General features: G+C 35.8%; 1 protein-coding gene across 2 annotated transcripts in view; it reads left to right on the forward strand.

The window, feature by feature from the left end:
* Positions 1–33: 33 nt before the first annotated feature.
* KMT2E (lysine (K)-specific methyltransferase 2E) overlaps positions 34–24479 on the forward strand; it is a 71026-nt gene continuing 46580 nt past the window's right edge. Inside the window, exons 1-3 of one of the 2 annotated variants that reach the window (XM_004676916.2) lie at positions 34–379; positions 16716–16788; positions 19954–20138. In XM_004676916.2, the coding sequence (XP_004676973.1) occupies positions 20068–20138 (71 nt within the window). In that variant the 5' untranslated portion in view covers positions 34–379; positions 16716–16788; positions 19954–20067. The remainder of the gene's footprint in view (positions 380–16715; positions 16789–19953; positions 20139–24479) is intronic. The other variant, XM_012720823.1, reaches the window with a different exon arrangement.

Genomic DNA, 24479 nt, shown 5'->3' on the forward strand with positions numbered 1-24479 from the left:
CGCGGCCGCCGCCGCCGCCGCCGCCGCCGCCGTCGCCGCCATTTTCCCAGAGCGAGAGGCAGTGACACTGAGCGGGCGCAGGGGGCCGAGTCGGCGACCGTGCTTGAGTTCGGGAGCGGCCACAGAGGGGGCATAGACAAGCTGAGCAGCCTCGCCGTCGCCTCTGCGTTCCTGTTGACTGACTGGGTGTCCCCTCCCCTACTCTTTGGCTGCTGGTGAAGAGGCTGCGCGCTGCTGTTTGGGGAGGGGGTGTGTGGAACTGGGTCCTGTGTCCGCAGTGGCTGCTGTCTGGGGGTCGCCTGATCGCGGAGGTGTGGAGAGCCTCCTCGGGGGTCAAGCAGATAACGGGGTTCGGGTGTCTGGTGTGTGAACATCACAGGTCAGTGCCTGTCGTCTCCTTGGGAGTTCCTGGGGTTTGCGGGGTGGAGGGACTTGTGATTCCGGGGGAAGGGGGCTTTTTCATATTTATCCTTCGAGGGTGGGGGGTGTCAGTCGACGTTGACGCTCAGGTGTCTTGGCTGGGGCAAGACGTTCCTTGTGTGAATTGAATTTCTTCTTTCTCTTTCCTGTCCCTAGAAAGGGAGCATTATGGCGGGTTTTAGGGTTGGAGAAGGGGAAACTGGCAGTTAAACCCCCTTGAGAATGGGAGTTAGGGAGGGGGCGCACTCCTCATTGGCAGCGGGTTGAAGCCGCTTGCCTGAGGAGGGAAGCTGTTAGTGGGGTTCGTGTCGAAGTGGTCCCGGGGGCTGCCAGCTCTCCCTCTCCTCACCCGCATCTTGTTCAGGTGCTGAAAAGCGTGTAGGCCCCATTTTCTTGGTCTCTTTCCTTTGCTTGACTGGCAGTCTCCGGCAGTATTTTCTTGTCATTACGAGGGGGCTTTGGAGAACGCCCTGGGTATCTCTTTGTGGGAGAAGGAGACAGCTCCTCATCCTCTCCGGGAGAGGGTAAACCCGCCCCTGAGGTGGTCACCCCAGTACCCAGCCTTCTCAGTCTCCTCCCCCACTCCTCTTGCATTATCTCCGTCCTTTTACAGTACCGGAGGCTTAGAAGCCACAATATGGCACATTTCGGGAAAGCTTATTTTGACCAAGGGATTGGCACAAATACTGTGGCAGCAGACAAGAGGAGAAACAAACGGTTCACTGTGCTAAACGGGGGAGGGGAGAGAGAAAAAACAATCCGGAGAGTGCGCTCTTCTACTGGCGTTGGAGATCCGCTCTGGCTGGACTCTATTTTAAGACTGATCCAATTTAGAGTCAAAGAGGGATCGCTGGCAACTCTGGAGTAACCCCGGTTTTGCTGATTTCTCCTCCTTTTTAGAAATGTGAAATAACGTAAGGTGTTTGGAGTTCTGGAGGCCTTGTAGAGATTTAAGTGAGGTGCATTCAACTTTAGGCTGGCGACGTCAGAACCTAATTGGAAAATAGTCCATTTTTTTCCTTGAATTTCCGAGATGGGGAGTAAAAAGTGAAATTTCCCTCTTTTGTCCTTTACAGATTCTAAAAATGGCGGCCCCAGGCTGATGTTGTGGTAATCTAATCAGCTCGGGTCCTCCACACCCCATGCAGTGCGTTTGTCTGCAGCATATTACAGGCTTATTATGTTTACATGAAAAGGCTGGGCTTTTTTCCTCCCCCAAACCATTTACAAAAATGTGTTGCTTTTACTGCAAATTACAAAGCTTTGTTTTAGTTGATTAATTTTATTGTTTTTTTCCTGAAAGGGAAATAAAATGACACCACTTTTGAAAAAAAATGAAAGCGCTCAGGTAGTCTTAAATTTTCAGTGATGAGTCTAGGTGCTCTTAAACATTACGAAATATATTTCGGCATAAATTATAGGTTTTGAACCATTTGATCGAAGCACCTTTTATCGAATATGCTAAAATAAATTAAAAGGTTTAATGAGTGTTTAGTGCAGCCTACTTAGTATGACTAGACGTTTTAATCCTAGAGTGAAATATTTCCCATTCAACTCTTGACCAATTTTGTAAATTTTGGGTTTTGTACTGTTTCAGAATAATTTTTAGGAAGCTGTACAAACATGCCTAAACCTGTTACTTCACCGGTGTGGAGGTGCTTGCTCTTCCCCCTAATGTAATTTGTATCCATTTTTTCTTTTCCTATTTAAGCACTTCCTTAGGAATTTTCAAAGTTGATTGTTTATTTGATAAAGTGTATCTCCATGATTTGTTGCTCTTTAAAATTGTCATAGCACGGTGTAATAATTATGTAAGTAAAAAATAATATGTTATTGCTTGGTTTTTTCCCCCTCCCCTCCCCCCATGCCATTTACCTTTTACTGGCATTAAAAGTGATACCATAACAGGGTCTTGAATCCATTTTATGCTAATTTCGAATCTTATAGAATGAGACAGGACATTAAATGATGTCATTTAGCTGTACTTTGTAAAGTGTGAATGATTAGAATTCTTGTCTGTGGTGGGTGGGAGGTAGATCTTTTTGGCCTGAACTAAACAATGAGATAGAGTAGCCCATTAATGGAATTTAATGACCAGTCTGATTGTGGAGCTACTGAAAGTTGAGCACCATTCAGTCCAGTGGTGCTTAAAAAGGCTGATGAATATACAGCTTTTCATGATTCTTTTATTCCATTGTAAATCCAGTTCTAAAATGTTTACAATGGAATAAGGGAATGAAGTTTCTATATGAAGTAGATTGATAGTAAGGTCCTACTTCTCAAAGTAATCATAGAAATCACCAACTTAGGGAGTTTCTTCATGGAATAAGAGCACACAAACTTAGAATCTTTGAAATATTTTATTTTCATAATGACAAATGGTTGACAGGTAGCGGTAAAGTTTCTGTAGGGATTTGGGGTCAATATACATTTGTGTTATGCGGATGTGATGTAAGTCCATATCTAACTTCTGTGTAAAGATTCTGCATTTATTTCATAAACTAAGTGATAAAGATCTGTGGCTCAGAAGATTGGCCCAATGTAAGGAATCAGTACAATTTTTTTGGAAATTTGGTTTGTGTATCATTGGAGGGAACGCTGTCTATACCCATTTTTCTTGATAGTGACCTTGATCAGGTCTAGACACATAAAACATTTGAACCTATTTGGCTTTAAACTAACAATATCAAATTAGAAATTGTAAGAAAAACTGCCTGCCCTCTGCTAGCTTTCTTCCTTACTGACCTGTTTGGTTACTTTGGGTTTTGTTTCTTTTTTGTTTGCTTTGGTTCCAGTAAATAATAAGCTTGGCTTTACAATATAAGTAACATGGGTAAAAAGTTTTTTTTTTTCCTACTGTATATCCCAGTTGGTTATATGTTTTAAATTAGGATGTTGAAACAAATTTATTAAAGGTTAGGCATAATTTTTGTTCCCAGAGTTTTGAAACATTTGGTTCCTTTGGGGAAACTGGTTAAATGGTCTTTGTTTGTAGGACAGCTGAGTTTGAGGGATTGTTTATCTGTTTAAGTGGATTTGTAGGAAATCATAATGTAATTGAAGAACAAATTTTATTTTTAGAGACTGAATTGTGATCATACTTCCCTTTTGTTGTCAGTGTAAGTTAAAGAGTCCTTTGATCTGAATTTAAGTTCTGAACCTTTGTAGGACTTCTCCATTTCCCTTCAACTCTTTAGGTGTGATAACTCTCCTATAATTTAGGCTTCTCTGTCTTTTACATAGGTTCCAGTCTGAATTTTTATCATATAAAGCACCCTAGGACTTCTTTGTTTTAAAAGTGAAGTAATGGGGATGGGGGGAGTCAATGTTAAGGATAAATTCTTCCCCTCCACTACATACCTTAGTGATTTTGTGAAATTGTAGCTTCTTAAATTGGTTTCTTATTGCTAAGAGTAATGTATTCATTTTCATATGTCACATTCTCAAAAAAAAACCTGTGGTCTCGTTTTAAAAAGTATATTATGCAAATCCTAATAGCTTTGTTTTTCTGGGAGTTATTACTGGAACTTTTCTGGGAGTTATTACTGTGTGCTAACAATGTATGTTTGAAAACATTCTATAAAATCAAGAGGACTTTGAAAAGTTATCTAAAATTGCTTAAGAAATATAGTTATGAAGTTTATATTTAAAATATTTTAATATATAATAGCTCTTATTTCCAAAGGATTTAGTTTTAGTGGGTGTTCAATTATTTGTTGAATTTAAAGTTTTTAAGTGAATATATTTATATCTGAAATATTTAGGGTGATCACGAACTGTTCCTTTTCATGTATTAGAATAATTATAAAAACACTTGTATTCAATGAGACTTTTTAATATTATCTATGGAATTATTTTTACATTATCATAAAATTATTTTTTGTGTTAACTTACAAAATAGCTGAAAGGATACTATTTGTGATACTGTTGTATAAATGTTAACTAGATTTTAAGTTTAAAATTGAAATGGCTCAAATAATGGGCATAGTAATGTACAGATATTGGGAGGAGTCTTGGTATTGGAAGGACGCTTTCAGTTGCCTGAAATGCCTTTAATATTGAAAATAATATTGTATTTGTATATGAAAACGATAGACATTTAACTGTAAAAATCCTGCTAAGCAGTAACACAGCATTTGATATAAAGGGAAGAATTTATCAAAACAATCTGGTTTTTGTTGTGAACACCGAAGCTTAGTGCTAACTATATTGAAAGTCAAATGGTAATGAGTCAAGTTAATTCGATTTTATTTTTATCTTTAAGATTGAGAAGTTTTTAATCAATCTTTGGTAAATAGGATCCTTTTTAAATCAGAGTTAAGAAAACATTTTTACTTTTTCCTTAATATGAAAGTGACTTATATACAGCTTATAAAACAAATTTTATTTATAGGTTAGAAAGCCATTCTAGTTGAAACAAAATGATTTGCAGTGCTTTAATTATACAATTGGAGAAGAGAGATAATTTTCTAGCAACTCTTAGATGATTGCTCAATTTAGAGTTAATCCAAAGGAATAAACATTCTTGGTTCTGAAGTTTATTATTGAGAAAGATAATATTGAGTAATCACACCTGAGTTTTAGCCAACTTGGTTATAGCATTGAAGGTTTGACTGAGGCTGTGGCAGAAAGCTAAGTGATATATCAGTGGGATTGAGTTACTTTTGGTTTGTGGTATTTATAAGGTAATTTAAAGTTCAACTTTATATAATAAATGTTAACCTAACATTTTATCTGAGCCCAGAATATTTTTGTCTTTGTTGATTTTTGTTTGAAAGGTATTTGAAACATAATTTCGATTTGAAGAAAAGTCATCCTAATTTCTAAAAACATAAAATTTAAGTCTTTTCCCATTTTTCTGATTCCCATTTTTCTGATTGCTTTGTTTCAGAATAAGGTAAAGCAAAAAAGTGAAGAAAGTGGTAAAAAAAAGAGTCCTTAAATAAAGGATATTGTGAAGAAAGCAGTTTTGTTTTTTTCAAAATTCACACATTGGAGACTACATGCAAAAAATAATTTTTTTTATTTCACAAACTAGTGAATTGTAAGCTTTTTTAAATTTTATTTTACAGAGAGCCTTCTTGAACTTGTTTTATACTGCCTTTACGTCGCTCAAAGATACAGTTCAGAATTTTGAAAGCCTATTTTTCCCCAAAGATATTCTTAATTATGCATGCAAGAACTGGGGTGTAGGCCAGAAATTGGGGGCGGGGGTGAGGGTGAGAGTATTTACTAGAGACAATGGGGAGCAGAACAGGCAGATCTACTGAAATAGGGAAGCAGCTGGCAAGACAGGAGAGATCTGCTGTGGGGTGGTGGCAAGTGGCTGGCAGTAGCTTATAGCTTCTTGATACTGAGACTTTCATCCTGTGCCACCAGGAACTGATCATCTTTTTAATAATGTGCAAGATGATGGGGCAGAATTCTCGATGTGACTGACTTGAGTGGTTAGTCTGTAGCCATAAATTGAAGGGGAACCTGAGGATGGTCTGATACATAGTAACTCTTGGAAACAGTAAGATTGTTTCTTTTGGAAGTACTTGCGTTCTTGCTTGTTCTTTTTAAGGGAAGCTGAGTAATTGGTTTAAATCAATTATATCTTTCAATTAAGACCCCACCAAAATAAATTTGAGGCTCAGACAAAAGATCAATTTGAGTAATTCCTATTTTACTTGTACCATTTAGTTCTGCTTCTGAAAAGTCTGCCGCTCTATAGTTTGTTTGGATGCAAAGAATGAAAAATCAGTTCCAACTACCTTAACTAAAAGATGTGTTATAGGCTATAGGAAAGTCTCACAGAACCTATTTGAAGATATTAAGATTGGGCAGCACAAGAATTGGCAAGGTGTAAGAGAACCACCCTTCCTACATCTTGATCATTGTAATTAACTAACTGGTTAAAGATGTGTTGATGTGGCTGGCATTTAAGGGGTGGGGGTTGGGGGAGGGAAAGTAGATAGGTAGCCAGAAAAAGATAACCTCTAATTTGTCAAGGGGGAAAGAAAAAAAAAAACCAAAAAACCTTTTTTCTGGGACTTCAAATGTATTTGGGAGGGCTTCCAAAATGAAATAATGAGTATAAAATTAAATGCTGCATTTTAAAATTAAATTGCAAGCAAGTGTTATAAACATTGAGGAGTACTCTAAAGAGAATTTTATTTTGAAATAATTTCAAACTTACAGAAAAGTTACAAAGATAGTATAAAACTTCCCTCATACTCTTCTGATTTTTTTAGGTTTTGTTATGTTTGCTTTATTCTCAACCTTTTTTTAAAATTCTGAATATTTTGTGAGAATACATATGCCATCGCCCCTTGTACCCCTTAGTACTTAAGTATGCATTTCATAAGAATAAGCATGTTTACTTACTAAAATGGTTATTAAATTCAGGAAGTTTAGCATTAATGATGTCTTATCCCATTTATATCAGTTATCTCAATTATGTGCTTGATTAGCAATTTATTTTTCCCTCCTGGTGCAGAGGCCAATCCACAATCACAGATTTAAGTCTCAGGTTTTTTTATTCTCTTTTAATCTGGAAGACTTCTTCAGTCTTTCTGAAAAGCCTTTCATGACATTGGGGGAGCTAGTTATTTACAAAATGCCTCGTATTTTGGGTTTGTGTAAAATTTCTTGTAAGGATGAGATTCAGCTTTGGCATTTTGACTGAAGTATTAGTTAAGTTTGATTGTCTACAGGCCCTTCATGTTTGTTTGCCCCTTCCTTTTGAATGCTGATCTGATTTGAAGTCCAAAACACAGAAATCAAATAATTAGATTACTACTTTTTAAAAAACGATGTAGGTAATTTCCTCATTTAGCTTTGAGGATTACTACTAAATGAGCTCAAGTGACTAATGGTAATGTTTATTATTTGCTGCTAATCAGTTTGACTTTTAAGACAAGGCTAAAAGATGTATATTTTAATGTAGTCCATTCTTCCATAAAAAGATCTTTCAAGTATTTTTTGTCTAAAGTTTAAGTAATTTTTCTAAAATCACTGAGAAAAGTTCTTTTGTGAACTTTGTTTTTAGATATATGCAAGTAAATACTTTTAAAAAAGATTTTGGTGTGATACATTGAATACAGCCTCTGCAACAAAAATCTGTCACTTTTAGGACAAAGCATTTCATGTTCTTTGCAACTTTGTAGCTAAAGAAATATATATTCATTCTAGAAAAGTTTAGTATAAGGGATAAGAAACAAGAAAAACATTTACCAGATCTTAATTATATTTCTGTGGATTTTTATTGATTTGACATATTTCCTTTCAGTCATAGCAAAACATTGATAGTGAGGTTTTTTTTCCTTACCATTTTGTATCTGTTTTGTTTTGGTAATGGATGTGGATGGTAATTTGCATGTTATATTGATTCAGGCCAGTATTGAAGGAAAATTATTAATTTCTTTAGGGAATTTTTTTTTTAAGATTTTCTGTCTTATTTATGCATATATGCAAGAACTGGAGAGTAGTCCAGAGATTTAGGGGATGAGAGGATTCACTAAAGACCAAGTCGGGAGCAGAATAGGAAGATCTACTGAAATACCCTGCTGAGGGGAAACAAAGGTCAAGTTGGGAGAGGTCTTCTGTGTCCTGTGAGTAAGCTCCCTTGTGAGGGTCCAGCATCTAACTCAGCTATTACAGCTGTGGCTGGTGATAGCTTGATAGTGCTGAGACTTAAACCCCTGAGCCACCAGAACAGGCCCTGTAGAGATTTCTTTACCTTTCCTTTAGCCAACCTACATGATTATTTAAGAGATATTAGTGCTGGCAGTTTGTCCCAAGACTGCCCACCGAGTCTATGCAGGCATTTCTTTTTAGAAACCTTTTCCTTTCAAAAGCGGTAGCAGGTCTCTGGCGCTCCTTTTTTTCCTTAATAAATCTGTTTTTTTTTTCTTTTTTAAGATCTATTTATGCATACAGAACTGGGGTACAGGCCAGGGGTGCAGGGGAAGTGAGAGGCTTCACCAGAGTCAGAGTAGGGAGCAGAACAGGCAGATCAACAAAGTACACTACTGAGGGCTGCCCTGGGGCCACTAGGGGCCCAGGATGGAACTTGCACTGAGGTGGCAGCGGCTTGCTTGCAGTGTTGTGCCTTAACCCGTTGCACCACCAGGAAGGGCCCGAAACCTATCCTTTTAAATTATAAAACACAAAAAACCAAATGACCATTGTAGTTGAGTGATTGTTAGCTAGTCAGTGTTGTTTCCACTAGTTGATTTGAATGCTCATAAGAGCTACATTTGTAGCAAGTTAGCAATCCCATTTATATGATTTAACTAGATGTTACATAAATCTGTGATACACTACATCTTAGCCAAAAGGCAACAATATATAATACAATGATAAAACATTACAAAGATAATATTACTGGGCTAAGTTAAATGTTTTAGAAAACTTGATAAAGTTTAGGTATGAGTAAAATAATCTAAAAAATTTGGGGGGAAATAATAAAAATCTAGAAGGGAACTGTACATTCACATTGTCTCACAAATGTGTAATTGATTTCCTACCCTGAAGTTATCTAAACCCTAAACATGTAGACAATGCATTGTAAAGATGGTTTATATGAGAATGAGAAATCAGAATTCTAGTTAGAGAAACCATGGAAAACTATTTAAAGAGAACATTTTGGCTTACACCAAAATATTGATAAATTATTTTAGATAAAAAGCAATGCTTAAAAATGTATGAAAGTTTGAAAAAAAAAGGTGAAAACTGACTCTGGTTTGTCTGGTTGGGTTTATGATGAAATGACAGATTTTTAAATAATGCTTAATTTAACAGATATATTGACATGTCAGCCTCCAATCATCTTTGTTACCTTTACAATATTTAAATTATACTCCTCTTTGGATCTTTTTGACTCTGATAATACTATAAACTGGATTCACTTAGTTGCAAACAGTTGATGTCTTCTATATGAAAACATTGCAGTAGGTACTAGCTTGCTTGTCTTGCACATGTTTCCTAAGGAAAGTAATTGATGATTATGTTGACTAGTACCCTGGGATCTGTTTTTTTGTGACTTTCACATTTTAGCCTGTAATTGTTTGGTGTATCATAATCTACTTACTGTACATCAGCAGGAAATTATTAGTTATATGTTGATATAATACGTACTTGAATTTTGAATTCCAAGTTAAAACTGACAGATCTTATGGGTATGGTATGGTTGTGCCAAAAGATGAAAGTTCATTTATTGTGTAAGTGCTTAGAGAACCTATAAGAAACTTAGATTTATCATTTAAATTTAACCTAGCATGATAGTGGAGATCTAAAGAGAGATTCAGCTGGCATAGCCTAACCTACCTCTTAGAGGAGTTCAGGTATATGCCTGTTATCTCCTAAGCAAATGGCTCATTAAGATTTTGGGGGAATATGGACCAGGTGAGAAAATAATAAGAATAATGGACAGCTATATTACAGAGACAATTTGTGGGGGTGGAGTAGGGTATAGGATCAAAAACGGGTGGGGGGGACAGAGGGAGGAAGTGCACTGGACTATGGTGATGGCACATGGGTGACTTGGTGATGGGAAACCCACGGATATTACAATTGAGATAAAAAAATGTACAAAATAATGTAAAAATAAACTATTATATATATAAAAAAAAGATTTTGGAGGAAAGTATTTTTAGTTCAGTTCCCAGTTTCAAACAGCAACTTCTTTTCTTCACATCAAATGACTTAAGAGATTGGCCAATCAGCTTAATACATGCAGATTATTTTCCACTTATATATAATTTCTTCACAGAAAAGATTTTAAAATAAAGTTTGAAAGTGAAAGTGGGTATAACCTATCTCTAGTATGTACACTTACTCTTTGGTTCTACCAACTTCGTTCTTCACATTTTATATTTCCCTTTGTTTCAATTTTTTTAATTTATTATTTATTTATGCAAGAACTGGGGTGTAGTCCAAAGGTGTGGGGGGTGGGAGAGGGGACTACTTGAGAAGATTCACCAGAGACAAGAGTGGGGAGCAGAACAGGTAGATCCACTGATCTACACGAAGGGGAGCAGCGGGTATGACAGGAGAAGTCTGCTGCACCACATGGGCTAGCTCCCTGTTCAAGAGATTGAACTCTTGCCACAGTGGTTGGCAATAGCTTGGTAGTGCTGAGCCTTTAACTACTGCACCACCAGGGAGACCCTCTGTAATTCATTTTTAATGGTGCATAGATAGCTTAATTTATTTTTTATTTTTAAAAATTTATGCATGCAAGAGCTGAGGTGTAGGCCAGAGGTTGGGGGAGGTGATGGTGAGAGGATTTACCAGAGACAAAGTGGGAGCAGAGCAAGCTGAGAGGAGCAGTGGGCGAGACAGAAGAGGTCTGCTGTTGCCACACATGGGTTAGATCCCTGGCCTGCCTAGGATAGAACTCATGCTGCAGTGGCTGGTGATGGCTTGATGGCTGGTGATGGCTTGATGGCTGGCAATAGCTTGATAGCCTCTCTTTAACCCCTGCACCACCAGGAGGGCCTCCCTAATCTTTAGATCTCTAGTTGTAATTAGTGTTCTTTCATTTGCAGGATTTTATTTTTTCTATTTAATGTATAAAAAATGAAAAAATCGATCCCTTAACTTTAGAAGTAACAAATTTCGGCCCTCCCTGGTGGTGCAACGGGTTAAAGTGGACCACTGTGAAGCAATCTGCAACATCTGTAGCACTAGTTTGATTCCTGGCTAGGGACGTGACCCACATGGCGTGGCAGACCTCCTGTCTTGCCCTCTGCTCCCCTCAGCAGTGTGCTTCATCAGTCTTCTTGTTCTGCTCCCCAATCTTTCTGGGGAATCCTCTCATGGCCCCTGCACCTCTGGTCTGTACCCTAGTTCTGTATTAATAAATAAATAAATCTTTAAAAAAAGAAAAGTAACCAATTTAAACATGGAAGTATATTTTTCATGCTCTTGCTGGTTTTTTCAATTATTGAATACTTAGAAATTTAAATACTCTGATTTTAAACTTAAGATTTTTATCACAAATATGGACTATTACTATATCTTTTCAGATACGTATTCTTCAGAAAGCTACTATTTCACCATTTGAGTGGCCTCATGGTCAACAATATTGTGATCACAATTGATTAAATTATTCTTGAGCATCCTAAAGAGACTGAGGGTAACAGTCAAAGTGTGTGACTGATCAAGAATTTGCCTTGATTTGAAAATGTTTGTAGCTTCCTGTTGATTGTTATAAAGGATTGTTTGTTGACAAGATAGCGAGAGTATACAAATAATTTATCAAGGGCAGTTACTTAAGGAAACTAAGATAACTTTGATTATTTAATTTTGTTCACAGCTCATTCCCCAGAACCTAGCACAATGCCCAGTATATAATATATATGCTGAATTTATATTGTTATATTTGAAATATTATAAGTTACCATAACTTGAGAGGGAATGCTTGAATAAAGATTTCAATTGTTTACCTATAAGGCACTCAGAACTTTATGGTAACAAGTTGAAATAGCTGTTAGTTGTTGGAAATTATTCAGATAATGATGATGGGTGGGGCCATGGAAACTAAGCTTTATCAAACACTGGGGCGTCACAAAAGACACAAAAGGCAGAATTGTAGATAATAAGAGGCCAAAGAAAGATTAAAAAGAAAACTGAGGGGATGGGTCATTGAGAACTGAGGGGATGTGTCATTGATAAAAAGTGGAATGGAAATTCTGTGGGAAAGCTTCAGTTTAAAAATTTGATTTTTCCAGTCACGGCAGATATTTTAATGTACATGTATCCTACAGATATCTGGGAATAGGAAATCAAACAGGAGAGAATAGTTGAACCTAAGATTAATGGAGACTAATAATGGGACAACCACATTTTACAGTAATAAGAGAAAGAGAAGTAATTAGATAAAAATTTCAGAAGGAAATTAATCACTAACATTCCTGGCAGGTTTTGCTCTATTTTGTTTTTAAGATATGTTTATGTTCACTTAAAAGAGAGGATATGATTGAATGTACTTAGGAAGAAAGAAAGCATGGTTTAGTCAAGAATAAGTTAGATGGTATCTTAATTCCCACCTGCCCCAGAGGTGGTCCACATGGCATGCAGACCTCTCCTGGCCCGCCTGCTGCGCCTGCTGCTCCTCTCAGTCATGTACTTTGTCAATCTGCCTGTGCCCGCTCTGTCTCTGGTGAATCCTCTCACCACCCCTGCACTGCTGACCTCTGTACCCCCAGTTCTGTATGTATAAATAAATCTTTAAAAAAAAAAAAAGATGAGAATAAAGTATGGAGCAATAAAATCATTCATTGACACCTTTGTTTTAGTCAAAAGCTATTCCCTTACCTGGTGACATATTTACTTGAAGGATAAAATAGCAGCCAACAGTCCATATAGTTGAGTGACTAAAAGATAAATGCAGGTGTTTATTTTTTGTTCAATTTTTAATTACAACAGACTTAATACTATTTTTTTAAGAGTATTTTTTTCATTTCTGTGCTTTGGACAAGTAGAATTTATTACCATTGAAATAAATTTTTCATATCACCTTTTATGTCTGTATTTTCTTTTAGTCAGTGATTTTCAAATTATTCTCTAGAAAGCCTGAGCCTTTTCATGGAACATTACTGGGAGTTGGAGGATATGTAGGCAAGATATTCTCCTGCCACCCTCTTTAACCGTAAGCATAGCAAATATGAAGTACAAATGCCTACTGTACCCACTAGAAGACAAAACTAATCATTTATGGGCTTCTCCCATTATATCTGGCTCCACCCTTCTTAATACAAACTTCAAATTGACACTAGAGACATTGGGAAAGTCATCAGCAATTAAACTATTTTTCATCCTGGAATCAAAATAAGGCTTAGATTTATTTGTAAGATTTCACTTGTTAGAGGCCTCACTGGTAGCCTGGGGGTTAAGTCTCAGCAACTGTCATCTCTAAAGCCCAAGTTCAATTCTCAACCAGGATGCTAACTCACTTATGGTACAGCAAATCTCTCATGTCTCAACCCAGTGATTCCCTCAACAGTGCATTTCAGTAGATCCACCTGTTCCGCTTCTCATCTGTCTTTGGTGGATCCTCTCATCTTCCAGCATTTCTGGCCTACACCCCAGCTTTTGTATATATAAATAAGTAAAACTTTAAAAAAAAATGGGAAAAAACATCAAAAAGCCAAAACTGGGTATAGGCCAAAGGTGATAGTGGTGGTGAGGAGGGAACAGAACAGGTGGGTTTACTGAAATACACTGCTGAGGGTGAGCAGTGGGTGAAGCAGGAAAAGTGTGATGTACCACATGGATACCTCTCTGGCAAGGGGTCATGCTGCAGTGACTGCCAGTAGCTTCATAGTGCTGAGACTTGACCCATTGTACCACCAGGGAGGCCCCACATTCCAGTTATTCAATGCAAAAAGTAAACAGTTTTAAAATGTTAAAAAAAGATTTCACTTGTTGGAAGTTTCTATCAACTTTGAAGGCTACAATTTTTTTGTCATTTTACTTTTTCATGTTGAGATTATCATAGATTCATGTGCAGTTGTAAGAAGTAATTTTATGTATTCTTCAGGTTCCCACAATAATACCTTGCAAAAATGTAATATAATAGAATGATCTGAATATTGTCATTGATATAATCCACCTATTTTATTCAGATTTCCCTAGTTCTACCTGCATTCATGTATTCATTTTTGGTGTATTTAGGTTCATGTATTCACCATCATTATTAAAACATAGAACAGTTTCTTCACCTGAGGGATCCTCGGTGTTGCCCTTTTATAACTATACTAGTTGTTCTTCATTTCTGTAACTTATTTCAAGAATATTATATAAATGGAATTATATAATATATATAACCTTTTGGGGATTTGTCTTTTTTCCTCTTCCACTTAGCATAATTTCTGTAAGATTCATCCAAGTTGGTACACATGTCAGTAGTTCATTCTTTTATATTGTTGAATAGTAGTCCATTGTTATTTTTTTTTTTTTTACATTTGGTAACTTTAGATTTTTCCTTTAAGATTGGTGTGGAATGGCTTTCCCTTTTGCTAACTCCTCTACTTTTCTTTCTCTCTCTTTTTTATTTATGCATACAAGAACTGGGGTAGATGCCAAAAGTGCAGGGAGGGGTGAGAAGATTCACCAGAGACAGAGTGGGGAACAGAACGGACAAATGAATGAAATACACTGCTGAGGGGAGCAGCAGGTGAGACAGGAGAGTCTGCTTGACATTCTAACTCTTGCTGCAGTGGCTGCTGATAGCTTCATGATGCTGAGACTTAACCTCTTGTGCTACCAGGGAGGCTCCCTTTTTTTAAATATTTAATTCCCATAAATGTTACTAGATGATCATAGCTAACACTTAACCTACATGCCTCACATAATTCTTAGAGTCAGAAATACATTCTATGATTATTCCTACTTACAGATGAAACACTCAGACTTCAAAAGAATAACCAACTATTACTAAGTGGCAGAGTATGAAAGCTGAAGCACTGCTACTTTGATAGTGAATTTGTAGTAACAGTTGGACTTGTACTAGAGTGAACTTCTATAGAACCAGAAAATATGCATTTTGAATATTGAATTTTATAATAGGTTTCCATTTTTCAAATGTTTTCCAATGTTAGACAACTAAAAGGGAAATTTTTTTCCTCAATAGAGATTTTATTATAGTGTAAGTTGATTTGGTGAAATTAATGGTTATTAAAGAGAAAATCAAGTTCAAATTTAACCAGTTAGATAAGTAGTCCTTACTTAAAAAATGGTTCTCCATAATTGTATGTACTTATGCATACATTAGTGATCTCATGGTTAGAGCATGGTTCTCTTAATTTATGAGTTGCTTTCAACTCACTGGGGAGATAGGCTTTTGTTTCTAAAAGCAGTAGGGAATTTGAATAGCTTTATCTTGTGATTATGTGCTTTGCACTGAAATATTTTAAACACAAATTTTATAACTTGAGCCAATATTTCTCTACTATTATAGAGTTTTAATACATTGTCATGGAATAGATGGAAATTTATTAAAAGTAAATCAAGTTTAGAGGAGGTGCAAGGTGGGCTTTGTTATTGTGCCAGGATAAGTGCATACCTCGTATTCTGGAATGGGACACCTATCTATTTATTCAACTTCTCTTTTTTTCTTTAAGAGAGGCTGTTATCAGCTCCCCAAACTATAAATTACAAATTAGCTCACCATCATTTGGCAAATTTTTTTTTTAAAAAGATTTATTAATGCACACAACAACTGAGATATAAGCCAGAGGTGCAGCGGTGGAGAGTGAGAGGATTAACCAGAGACAGACTGGAGAGTAGAACAGGTAGATGTACTGAAATACACTGCTGAGGGTAGCAGCGAGTGGGCCAGGAGAGGTTTGCCAAGCCATGTGGGTCATCTCCCTGGCCGGGGGATCCATTATGCTGCTGTGGCTGCAGACAGTGTCATAGTGCTGTGTTTTAACCCAATGCATCACCAGGGAGGGCCCAAACTTTTATTTTAGATAAACTTCTGCTTATTGAATCAGACTGCAAGTGTTTAAATTTTTTGATATTTATTACCTTTGTAACTTCGGATAAATTTAACCTCTTATCTGTAAAATGGGAATAATCTTACCAATACCATCAGCTTGTTTTGCAGATTAAGTATTTAGTTTTTTGGTCCTTCACAATTTTAAGTTTCTTTATTATCATCAGTAATTCAGTCAACTACGCCAAAAAGTCACCTCTTTATTCTCTTAGTGATGCATGTCCAAAATATAAACACTAAGTTTAAATATTTACTGAACTTTGTATACCTCACTTTAAATGAACTTTCACTCAAAGAGAATGTTAGATTGGGCACTTTTATTTGTAATGTTAGGAAGAAAATTTTCTCTTATTTTTTGTCCTTTCTGTCTTTGGGTATCATACTTCTCTTTTGATGTGTTTTTTGTTTGTTTGCTTTTTGAACTTATTAGCATGGTCTTAAAGATATGGCCTTCCAGTTTTATGATGGACTGTTTGTTATTTTAATTGCTTATTCTTGCCTTTTAACTCATTTTCCCTACTTGGATTTTGCTTACTTTTGTTTTGGTATTGTTGTCTTTGCTTTGTTAAATCTATTAAAAATACTGTATTTTTCTACTTTCTTCTCAGTTTGACTTGGTATTTAGCACTAGTTGTTGCCTTTAATTGTGTTTATTTGTATAAAAAGTAAATTTTATCTTTTCAAGAATTAGTTGTTGTCTTTGTGTGAGTACCTTTGATTTTAGGTGTCATGTGAGACAGAAGTACCTATAATTCTATGCTATTTTAAAAACAGCTCAATACTCCTATGTTCACTTGGTTTCTAGGTCTGTTCTGGATAGCAGGTTTTGTGAAGACATTAAATCTTTCTTGGACCTCAGATTTCCCAGACATCTCATGGTATTTCCTTTTATATTATTTCTTAGTGGTTGCTGTTTATTCTCAATGTGTTTTGTTTTTTGTTTTTTGGTTTTTTTAATGTATTTTCTTTGCCATTTGGATAACCAATTTTTGGATTCATTTATGTGAAAACTTTGAGGTAACTGTTTGGGATTCTATTGAATTCTTTTTTTTTCTAGTTATAAGTTCACATCTTCTCTGCTCATTACCTTGGCTTTCTCCCCCTTTTTTTCTTGTTGTTTAAAGACAGTAATTTGACCCTAAGTCATTTGTGACTGTACCATCAACTGCATTTTTAAATAGCATAAATTTTCTGACTAAAGAATTTTTTGTAATTAATGCATAGTAAAATAATTTGCCTATTTATGACCTCAGGAGACATGACCTCTTGTTGGTGACTTCTTGTGAGTAAATTGATGAGATCTTCAAATTTGAACTTAGTGGTTCTGTTTCAGATGGACAATGTATTTTTATGTAGAGGATGGTGTTTTTAAGATAGATGCATTTCTGGAGGTGTCTTGTAGTTGTTTTATAGCACTAATTATATGGGTTGACAACTCATTTGGTTAGTGATGCCAGAGCTGCATTTTCATCCTCTGGTGCTCTGAGTAACTCACCAATCCATTGTAGAGTACCCATTATATTCCAGGCATTGTGCAGGGTTTGAGAGACAGCAATAATCACACAACTATATGTCATTGTCTGAAATAGCTTTATGGAAAGCTCTTCAAATCACATCTTTTAGGTTGGAAATATTATTCAGTTTCTAAAAGAATACATAGAGATTTTATTTCTGCTTGTGTATGCCTGTGGTTAAACATAAAATGGACAACTACTTATTATAACAAAATATACCTAAAGTATATCCTGAGTCTAATGTAAAGATGTGCTGAGTTGGAGAAAACTTCAACCAGCTACCTGCCAACAAAGAAGAGAAATTTTTAACTGTAATTATTTGTCATTAGGTCCAGGCATTTAAAGAAATACAGAATAATGTAGCATTTGAAAACAAAATTAAGTTTTGTATATTACATGAATTCTGTCATTCAGGTATTTTATAATTTTACAGCCTTATGTAGGTTAATATATGTATCTTTTTCTCATTCTGCTTTGTTTTTAGTTGATGTTAATTTGGTAGAACAAACAAGTAAGAATATGCAAGTGGAGGACCATAATTATATTTTCAAAATCTATGAAATTATGATTCTCTTTAAATGACAGTTAAAGTGCTTTTCTGTTCACACATTTTATGATAAAACATGAGTAACTTTTTCTGGTTGTATACCTATACCCCTTATTGACTGCTAATTATTTGTAATGTAGCATACAAACTGTTTTACATTCATTATTTAATTTTCTTCACAGAACTCCTATGAGGATAAACCCTCATTCTATGAACAAGGAACCTTGTCTAGTTCATATATCTAGCAAGTGTTAGAGACAGGATTCAGTGCTTATGTTTTTAACTTTTAGGTACAGTTGTTAGTATTGTATATTTTTGTTATAATTTGTGAGTTAGTAGTTCTCTCCTGTTTATTCATTGTTTTAAAATAAGGGCTTTTTAAAAGAAGAATATTCATTTTATTTATGCATACAAGAGCTGTGGTGCAGGCTAGACAGAAGGGTGAGAGGATTCATCAGAGATAGAGCGGGGAGCAGAACAATTGAATTTACTGAAATACACTGCAGAGGGAAGGCAGTGGGTGAGATAGGAGAGGTCTGCTGTACCATGTGGCTTAGCCTCCAGTCCCAGGCATCAAACTTGGCTGCAGTGGCTGGTGATAGCTTCCTAGTGCTATACTGAATTCTTGTACCACTAGGGAGGCAATAAGGGCTGTTTTGTATAATTCAAACTACTATTACTATCTTATTTCTTGTTTTGTTATTTCACCCAAGAATGTATGCACTTACAGTCTATATCACATATGAAATAGAAATTAACCTCAGTAGTTATTTTTAAGATTGCTTCTATAAATTAAAAATAAAAACAAGAGCTATGTTTTATAGAAACATTGCTTTTCAGTATTTCAGGTATAGTGTGACAGGGACTTTTTTTTTTTAAGGTTTATTTATGCATACAAGAATTGGGATACAGGCCAGATGTGTGGGTGGTGAGAGGATTCACCAGAGATAAAGTGGGGAGTAGAACAGGCAGATGTACTGAAATACACTGCTGAGGGGATTAGCAGGCAGGACAGGAGAGGTCTGCCAAGCCATGTGGGTTAGCTCTCTGGGCAGGGATTTGAACTTGTGCTGCAGTGGCTGATGATAGTTTCATAGTGCTATGCTTTATTTAACACATTGCACCACCAGGGAGGGCCTATGACAGGGACATTTATGACTGGTCATTCTTTCCCTGTTTATAGTATTATCTTTATTTTGTCCCTGAAGGGTACTATATTACTGCTTTTTTGAAAAGACCTCGAGTAGATATTTCACAAGCAGTGTATATAGCAAGTGTTACAAAATGAATTTCGGTTAAAAAAGATTAGTTTCGAAGTGGACATCTTTTTGTTATTGTGGTATACTTAAGAGAACTTCAAGTATCTATATTAGAGGGATAGTACTAACTGAAAAGTTTAAGAACCCCCTCCCATAAGTGTATGTATGTATGTATGTAAGTATGGAAAATGACAACTACTGTAAAAAAATAGATTTTATTACAAGTAGGCTATCCTTTTACTTAGAGAAAGTGGAATTGGTTCATACTGTGATATATTTCTAAAACTGAACAAATTTTATTTAACCTTTCTTGTGTTAGTATTTATTGGTAAAATGGAGATTCCAATCAGAGTTGAGAGGATTACTATGGAAAAAACTCAGTATTTGTTAGTAAGGTGTTGCTATCAGAAATTTCATTTTTTTAATGAATGCTATTTGTTGGTTCCACACTAAGCAAAAGTGCCTTAATTATCCTTCTTTAGGGTTCTAAAGTCATTCCTTAAGGAAGATTATGATTGAGAAGTTTTTTTTTGTTCATAGTCACACAACTGAATTTCAGGAAAATAAATGAAATTAGAACTTCTCTGAGAGTTTTCCGATTCATCTTTCTGTTTCAATAAAGAAGGCTTTATTTTCATGTATTTTACTTACTGTTAATTATAGTAGTGTGTTAAGGAATATGGAAATGATTTTTAACTTTCTGTCCCCTTTTGTTTTAATCAGGATTTGTGGATGCACTTAGATGTTTGCAATGAGCACTGTGGCTGGCATGCCCCAGTGTTTTGGATACCAATGCATAGGACTCCATAGTAATCGAATTTACCAGAGGCGAACGTCATGAGCATAGTGATCCCATTGGGGGTTGATACAGCAGAAACGTCATATTTGGAAATGGCTGCAGGCTCAGAGTAAGTATTTAAGTGGAAGGTAATTTAAATACCTTCGGGAAAGGCAAAATGTTTCCTACCATTAGTTGATTGTATTTACATTTTTCTCCTTTAAACTCTGACAAAAATAAAATTACTTTATAAATAACTTTGAGCCAAAATGCTATCTATTTTTTCTAATTTTTCTATTTGCTAGTTGTTGACATCAATAATCAGGACAATAGGTTTGGGGTTTTTGGGTAAGATTTGTCATGTTTATATAGGAAAAATACTTTGGCTTTAAACTTCTAATTTGACAGTAAATTGCTTTTCAATGGGATCCATTTTTTATAGATTTAAGAAAAGGTATTCCTGCTTCTAGACTCTTTAGTGTAGGCAAGTATGTGAGTAGATTTTACTATATTTTGCTTTTATGTCACCAGTTACATTAACAGTAAGTTACTGCCATAAAGATTGTTTAGAAATTGCAAGGGGGTCAAGTGAGTGTTGGAAGCATGTTTCTTCTAAAATTTAGTTTATAACCTATTGTGTTTATTTAAGGGGACTCTTATTAGAAAATTCAATTTAATGGAATTTAAATTTTAAGAAAATGAAATTTATTTTAGGTGTCCTAAAACTGGTATATGGAAAAGAAAAATTAAGATTGTTCTCCTTCTCATACATTTCAAGTGGTGAAGAGTGTTTTCACCACTACTGCTTCTGCCATTGGGAAAGCCCTAGAGATGATTTTTAATTTTCATGTAACATACTATGTTGTAAAACAATAGATTCCCAAACAAGATACTGTTGGCCACTTGTTCTGGCCAAATAGGGACATTGAATCAAAGGAATTTCAAGTCTCAACTATAGTTTTCCCTAGTGTGAAATACCTGATAATATGCAAATCCATATTTGACAATAGTTATAGGCATTTGTTAGTAATAAAGATTCTTTGTTTCCTTCAAATATTCACCTCGGGCCCTCCCTGGTGGTGCAGTGGGTAAGGATGCAGCACTGCAAGCTGGCTGCAGCAGCTTCAGTGCGAGTTCCATCCCTGGCCCCTGATCCACATGGTGCGGTAGACCTCTTCTGACCCACCCGCTGCTCCCCTCAGCAGTGTACTTCATAGATCTGTCTGTTCTGCTCCCCACTCTGTCTCTAGTGCATCCTCTTACCATGCCTGCATCTCTCTGGCTTGTACCCCAGTTCTGTATGCATAAATAAATCTTTAAAAAAAAAAAGAAATATGCACCTCACTAGTCATCTTTTAACCTTTAAAGCAGTTAATACAAGGTATAATTTATGAAATGCTATTAATAAACTAGATAAAAGTTTGTCTATTATACAACATGTGATACTTCTGTGCCTTTTTGCTTGCTATACTCTACTATAAGGCAATTCACAAACATAATGAAAGCCACATGTATGCAGTTAAAAAGCAACGACTAATATGTTGAAAGATGACAGTGTAGGGTATAGTTGACAGCCAATTTTCTTTACCAAGTACATTTATAAAGTATTTTTAGAATATGTATGATTCTTATATAGTGACTCTTACAAAAATATGATCATTTCTGTTATGGGAAAATAAACAATTTGTAGGTAATTACAGAATAATTTTAGAATTTTAAATAGAAAATGTTTAATTTCTTTACCTGCCATTTTTAAAAAAATAAGACTCAAATTACTTTTCCCTCTCAGAGACTGGGAACATGATTCCTAACATTGTACTTTTTTAGTACTATTATCACCTAAATATTCCTTCCTACTATTAGAAATCATTATAAAGAATATAGAGTTTATGTATATTTTTGGACGAGGTGAACAAGTTAGTAAATGAAACATGTCTAAGTTTAAATGTGCATCTTTTTGAAGGAGGTCTACTAGCACTATATGTGGCAACACAGTAAATGCTGGGTTGTTGACTGAGAGTACTAAAGCGAGATACCTGGGTTCTTTCATTTTGTTTTGCCATTATCATAGTGAAGTCTTAGAAATTCCACTTTGCTACTGTAGATTGGGGTATCTTCATTTGAAAAAGTAGGTTTGGATTAAATAAAAAAAAAGATTATTTATGCACATGAAAACTGGGATATAGGCCAGAGGTGCAGGGGAATGAGAGGATCCAGCAGGGACAGAGTGGGAAGCAGAACAGGAGGATTGACTGAAATACACTGCTGTGGCTGTGGATAGCTCCATAGTGTTGTGCTTTAACCCCATGCACCACCAGGGAGGCCCTGGATTAAAGTATTAAAGATGAACTTTTTTACCCCAAATTTTTGAGATTAAGTGCATTTTTACAACCTTTGTTTTGCTACAGCATTTGTTTTAGTTATTTCACTAGAGCCACCTGCTGACAGAATTTATTAATTTGTTGAAGTGCAGGTGCTTTTAGTCTGAGTTATAATTCAAGATTCTGAAATGATTTTGTATAATAAAATGTTTTCAGCGTGTTCATTTCCTTTTTTGGGGGGCTGGTTTATTTTTTGCTACTCCTTAAATTTTTGCTTACACTTAATCCAACCAAGAAACTGGTATTTCCTGTGACTCTAAAGTAAATGATTTGCTTATGCTTACTTGGATATGCTTTCACTTAAATTTCTTTTATTTTAATTTAAAATACTGATTTAAAGTACCAACCTAGCATTGTTTAGAACTGGTCATCAGGGCCCTCCTTGGTGGCACAGCAGGTTAGGACGCAGCACTGCAAGCTAACAGCAGCAGCTTCAGTGCAAGTTCAATCCCCTGCCCCAGGGGTGACCCACATGGCACAGCAGACCTCTCCTGTCTTGCTACTTCCCTCAGCAGTGTACCTCATCGATCTGCCTGTTCTGCTCCCCTCTTTGTCTCTGGTAAATCCTCTCACTGTCCCTTCACCTCTGGCCTGTATCCCAATTCTGTATGCATAAATAGTAAATCTTTTTAAAAAATGCATAATAATAAATAAATCTTAAAAAAAAAAAACCAAAACTGGTCGTCAGATAATACCAAATTTTTTATTTTATGCCTAGTCATAAACAGTTTTTTCCCTTGTGATACTTCATTAAGAGGTATGTCTATACAATTGTAACAGTGTATAATACCTTTGAATTATAGAGCAAAATAGAAATTATTTCCATTTTACCGAAGAACTATAGCTTAAGGAGATTGACAAACATAAGTTTACACAATTAATAGAAAGTAGAGTTGGATTTGAGCTCAGAGTGGTTTAGCTCCAGAGCCATCCTGACTCAGAAGAGTCAGACTTTGTTAATGATCAATTAAATAAATTAAAATGCCCTATTTGTTAAGCTGAGGACAGTTTGACACCAAGCCTGCGTTCCAATTTAAAACATTTCTTGTATGTTATAATATTTGTAATTTTAATATGAAATCTTTAAAAAATAGATCAGGATTCACAGGGGACAAGTTTGGATTGCAAATTTAAAGAAATACATTGAGAACTCATGGGGATTGTTTTCATTCATTACTATAACACTTAAGCAGCTAATTTATCTGCAAGTCATTATTCATCACCAGTGTGTATTTTGAATATTGTATCATTAAAAGAGGCTTTACCTAAAATACTAGTGTAAACTACCTATTAAAATCTAGCACATTTTGAAGGTGTTCGTAGGAAAGACATTAAATTTCTAATGAAGCAGGAACTCATAAAAAATCCATCTTCTGAGCATGCATAAATTATTCAAACTTCTGACCTGTTTTCTTTGCTTCTCTTAATGATTTACACTTTTTTTTCTTTTTAGATCTTAAGTTTTTTCAGTTACTGGCTGACTTATGTGTCTGCCCTAAGAATATATAATGTGACTGGGGTAATAACTTAGTGTTTTGTTGTTGTTGTTGTTGTTTTTAAAGATTTTATTTATTTATTCATACAGAACTGAAGTACAGGCCAGAGATGCAGAGGGTGAGAGGATTCACCAGGGACAGAGCGGGGAGCAGAACAGGCAGATCTACGAAGTACACTGCTGAGGGGAGCAGCGGGTGGGCCAGGAGAGGTCTACCGCACCATGTGGTCACCTTGGGGCAGGCGGAAATCGAACTCATGCATCAAACTCATGCGGAAGTGGCTTAAGCTTCTTAGTGCTGTGCTTTAACCCGCTGCGTCACCATGGAGGACCTACAGTGGTTTTTTTTAAAGAATAAGAATATTTTGGTATGAACAAGTAAGATTTATTTGTAATGTATATCTAGAAAAATGTGCCAATATTTAGTAAACTACTGCAATCAAAATGATAGTTGTTCTGTCTTCTGAGTTTTGACAATAATTTACTGCTACAACATAATTGAAAATAGCCTTTCATTATTAAGAATGGAAATAAGGCCCTCCCTGGTGGCGCAGCTGGTTAAAGCACAGCACTAAGAAGCTAAAGCCACTACCGC

Source organism: Condylura cristata, unplaced genomic scaffold, assembly GCF_000260355.1.
Source record: "Condylura cristata isolate star-nosed mole 26May11 unplaced genomic scaffold, ConCri1.0 scaffold00005, whole genome shotgun sequence".
In the NCBI taxonomy this organism is placed as follows: domain Eukaryota; kingdom Metazoa; phylum Chordata; class Mammalia; order Eulipotyphla; family Talpidae; genus Condylura; species Condylura cristata.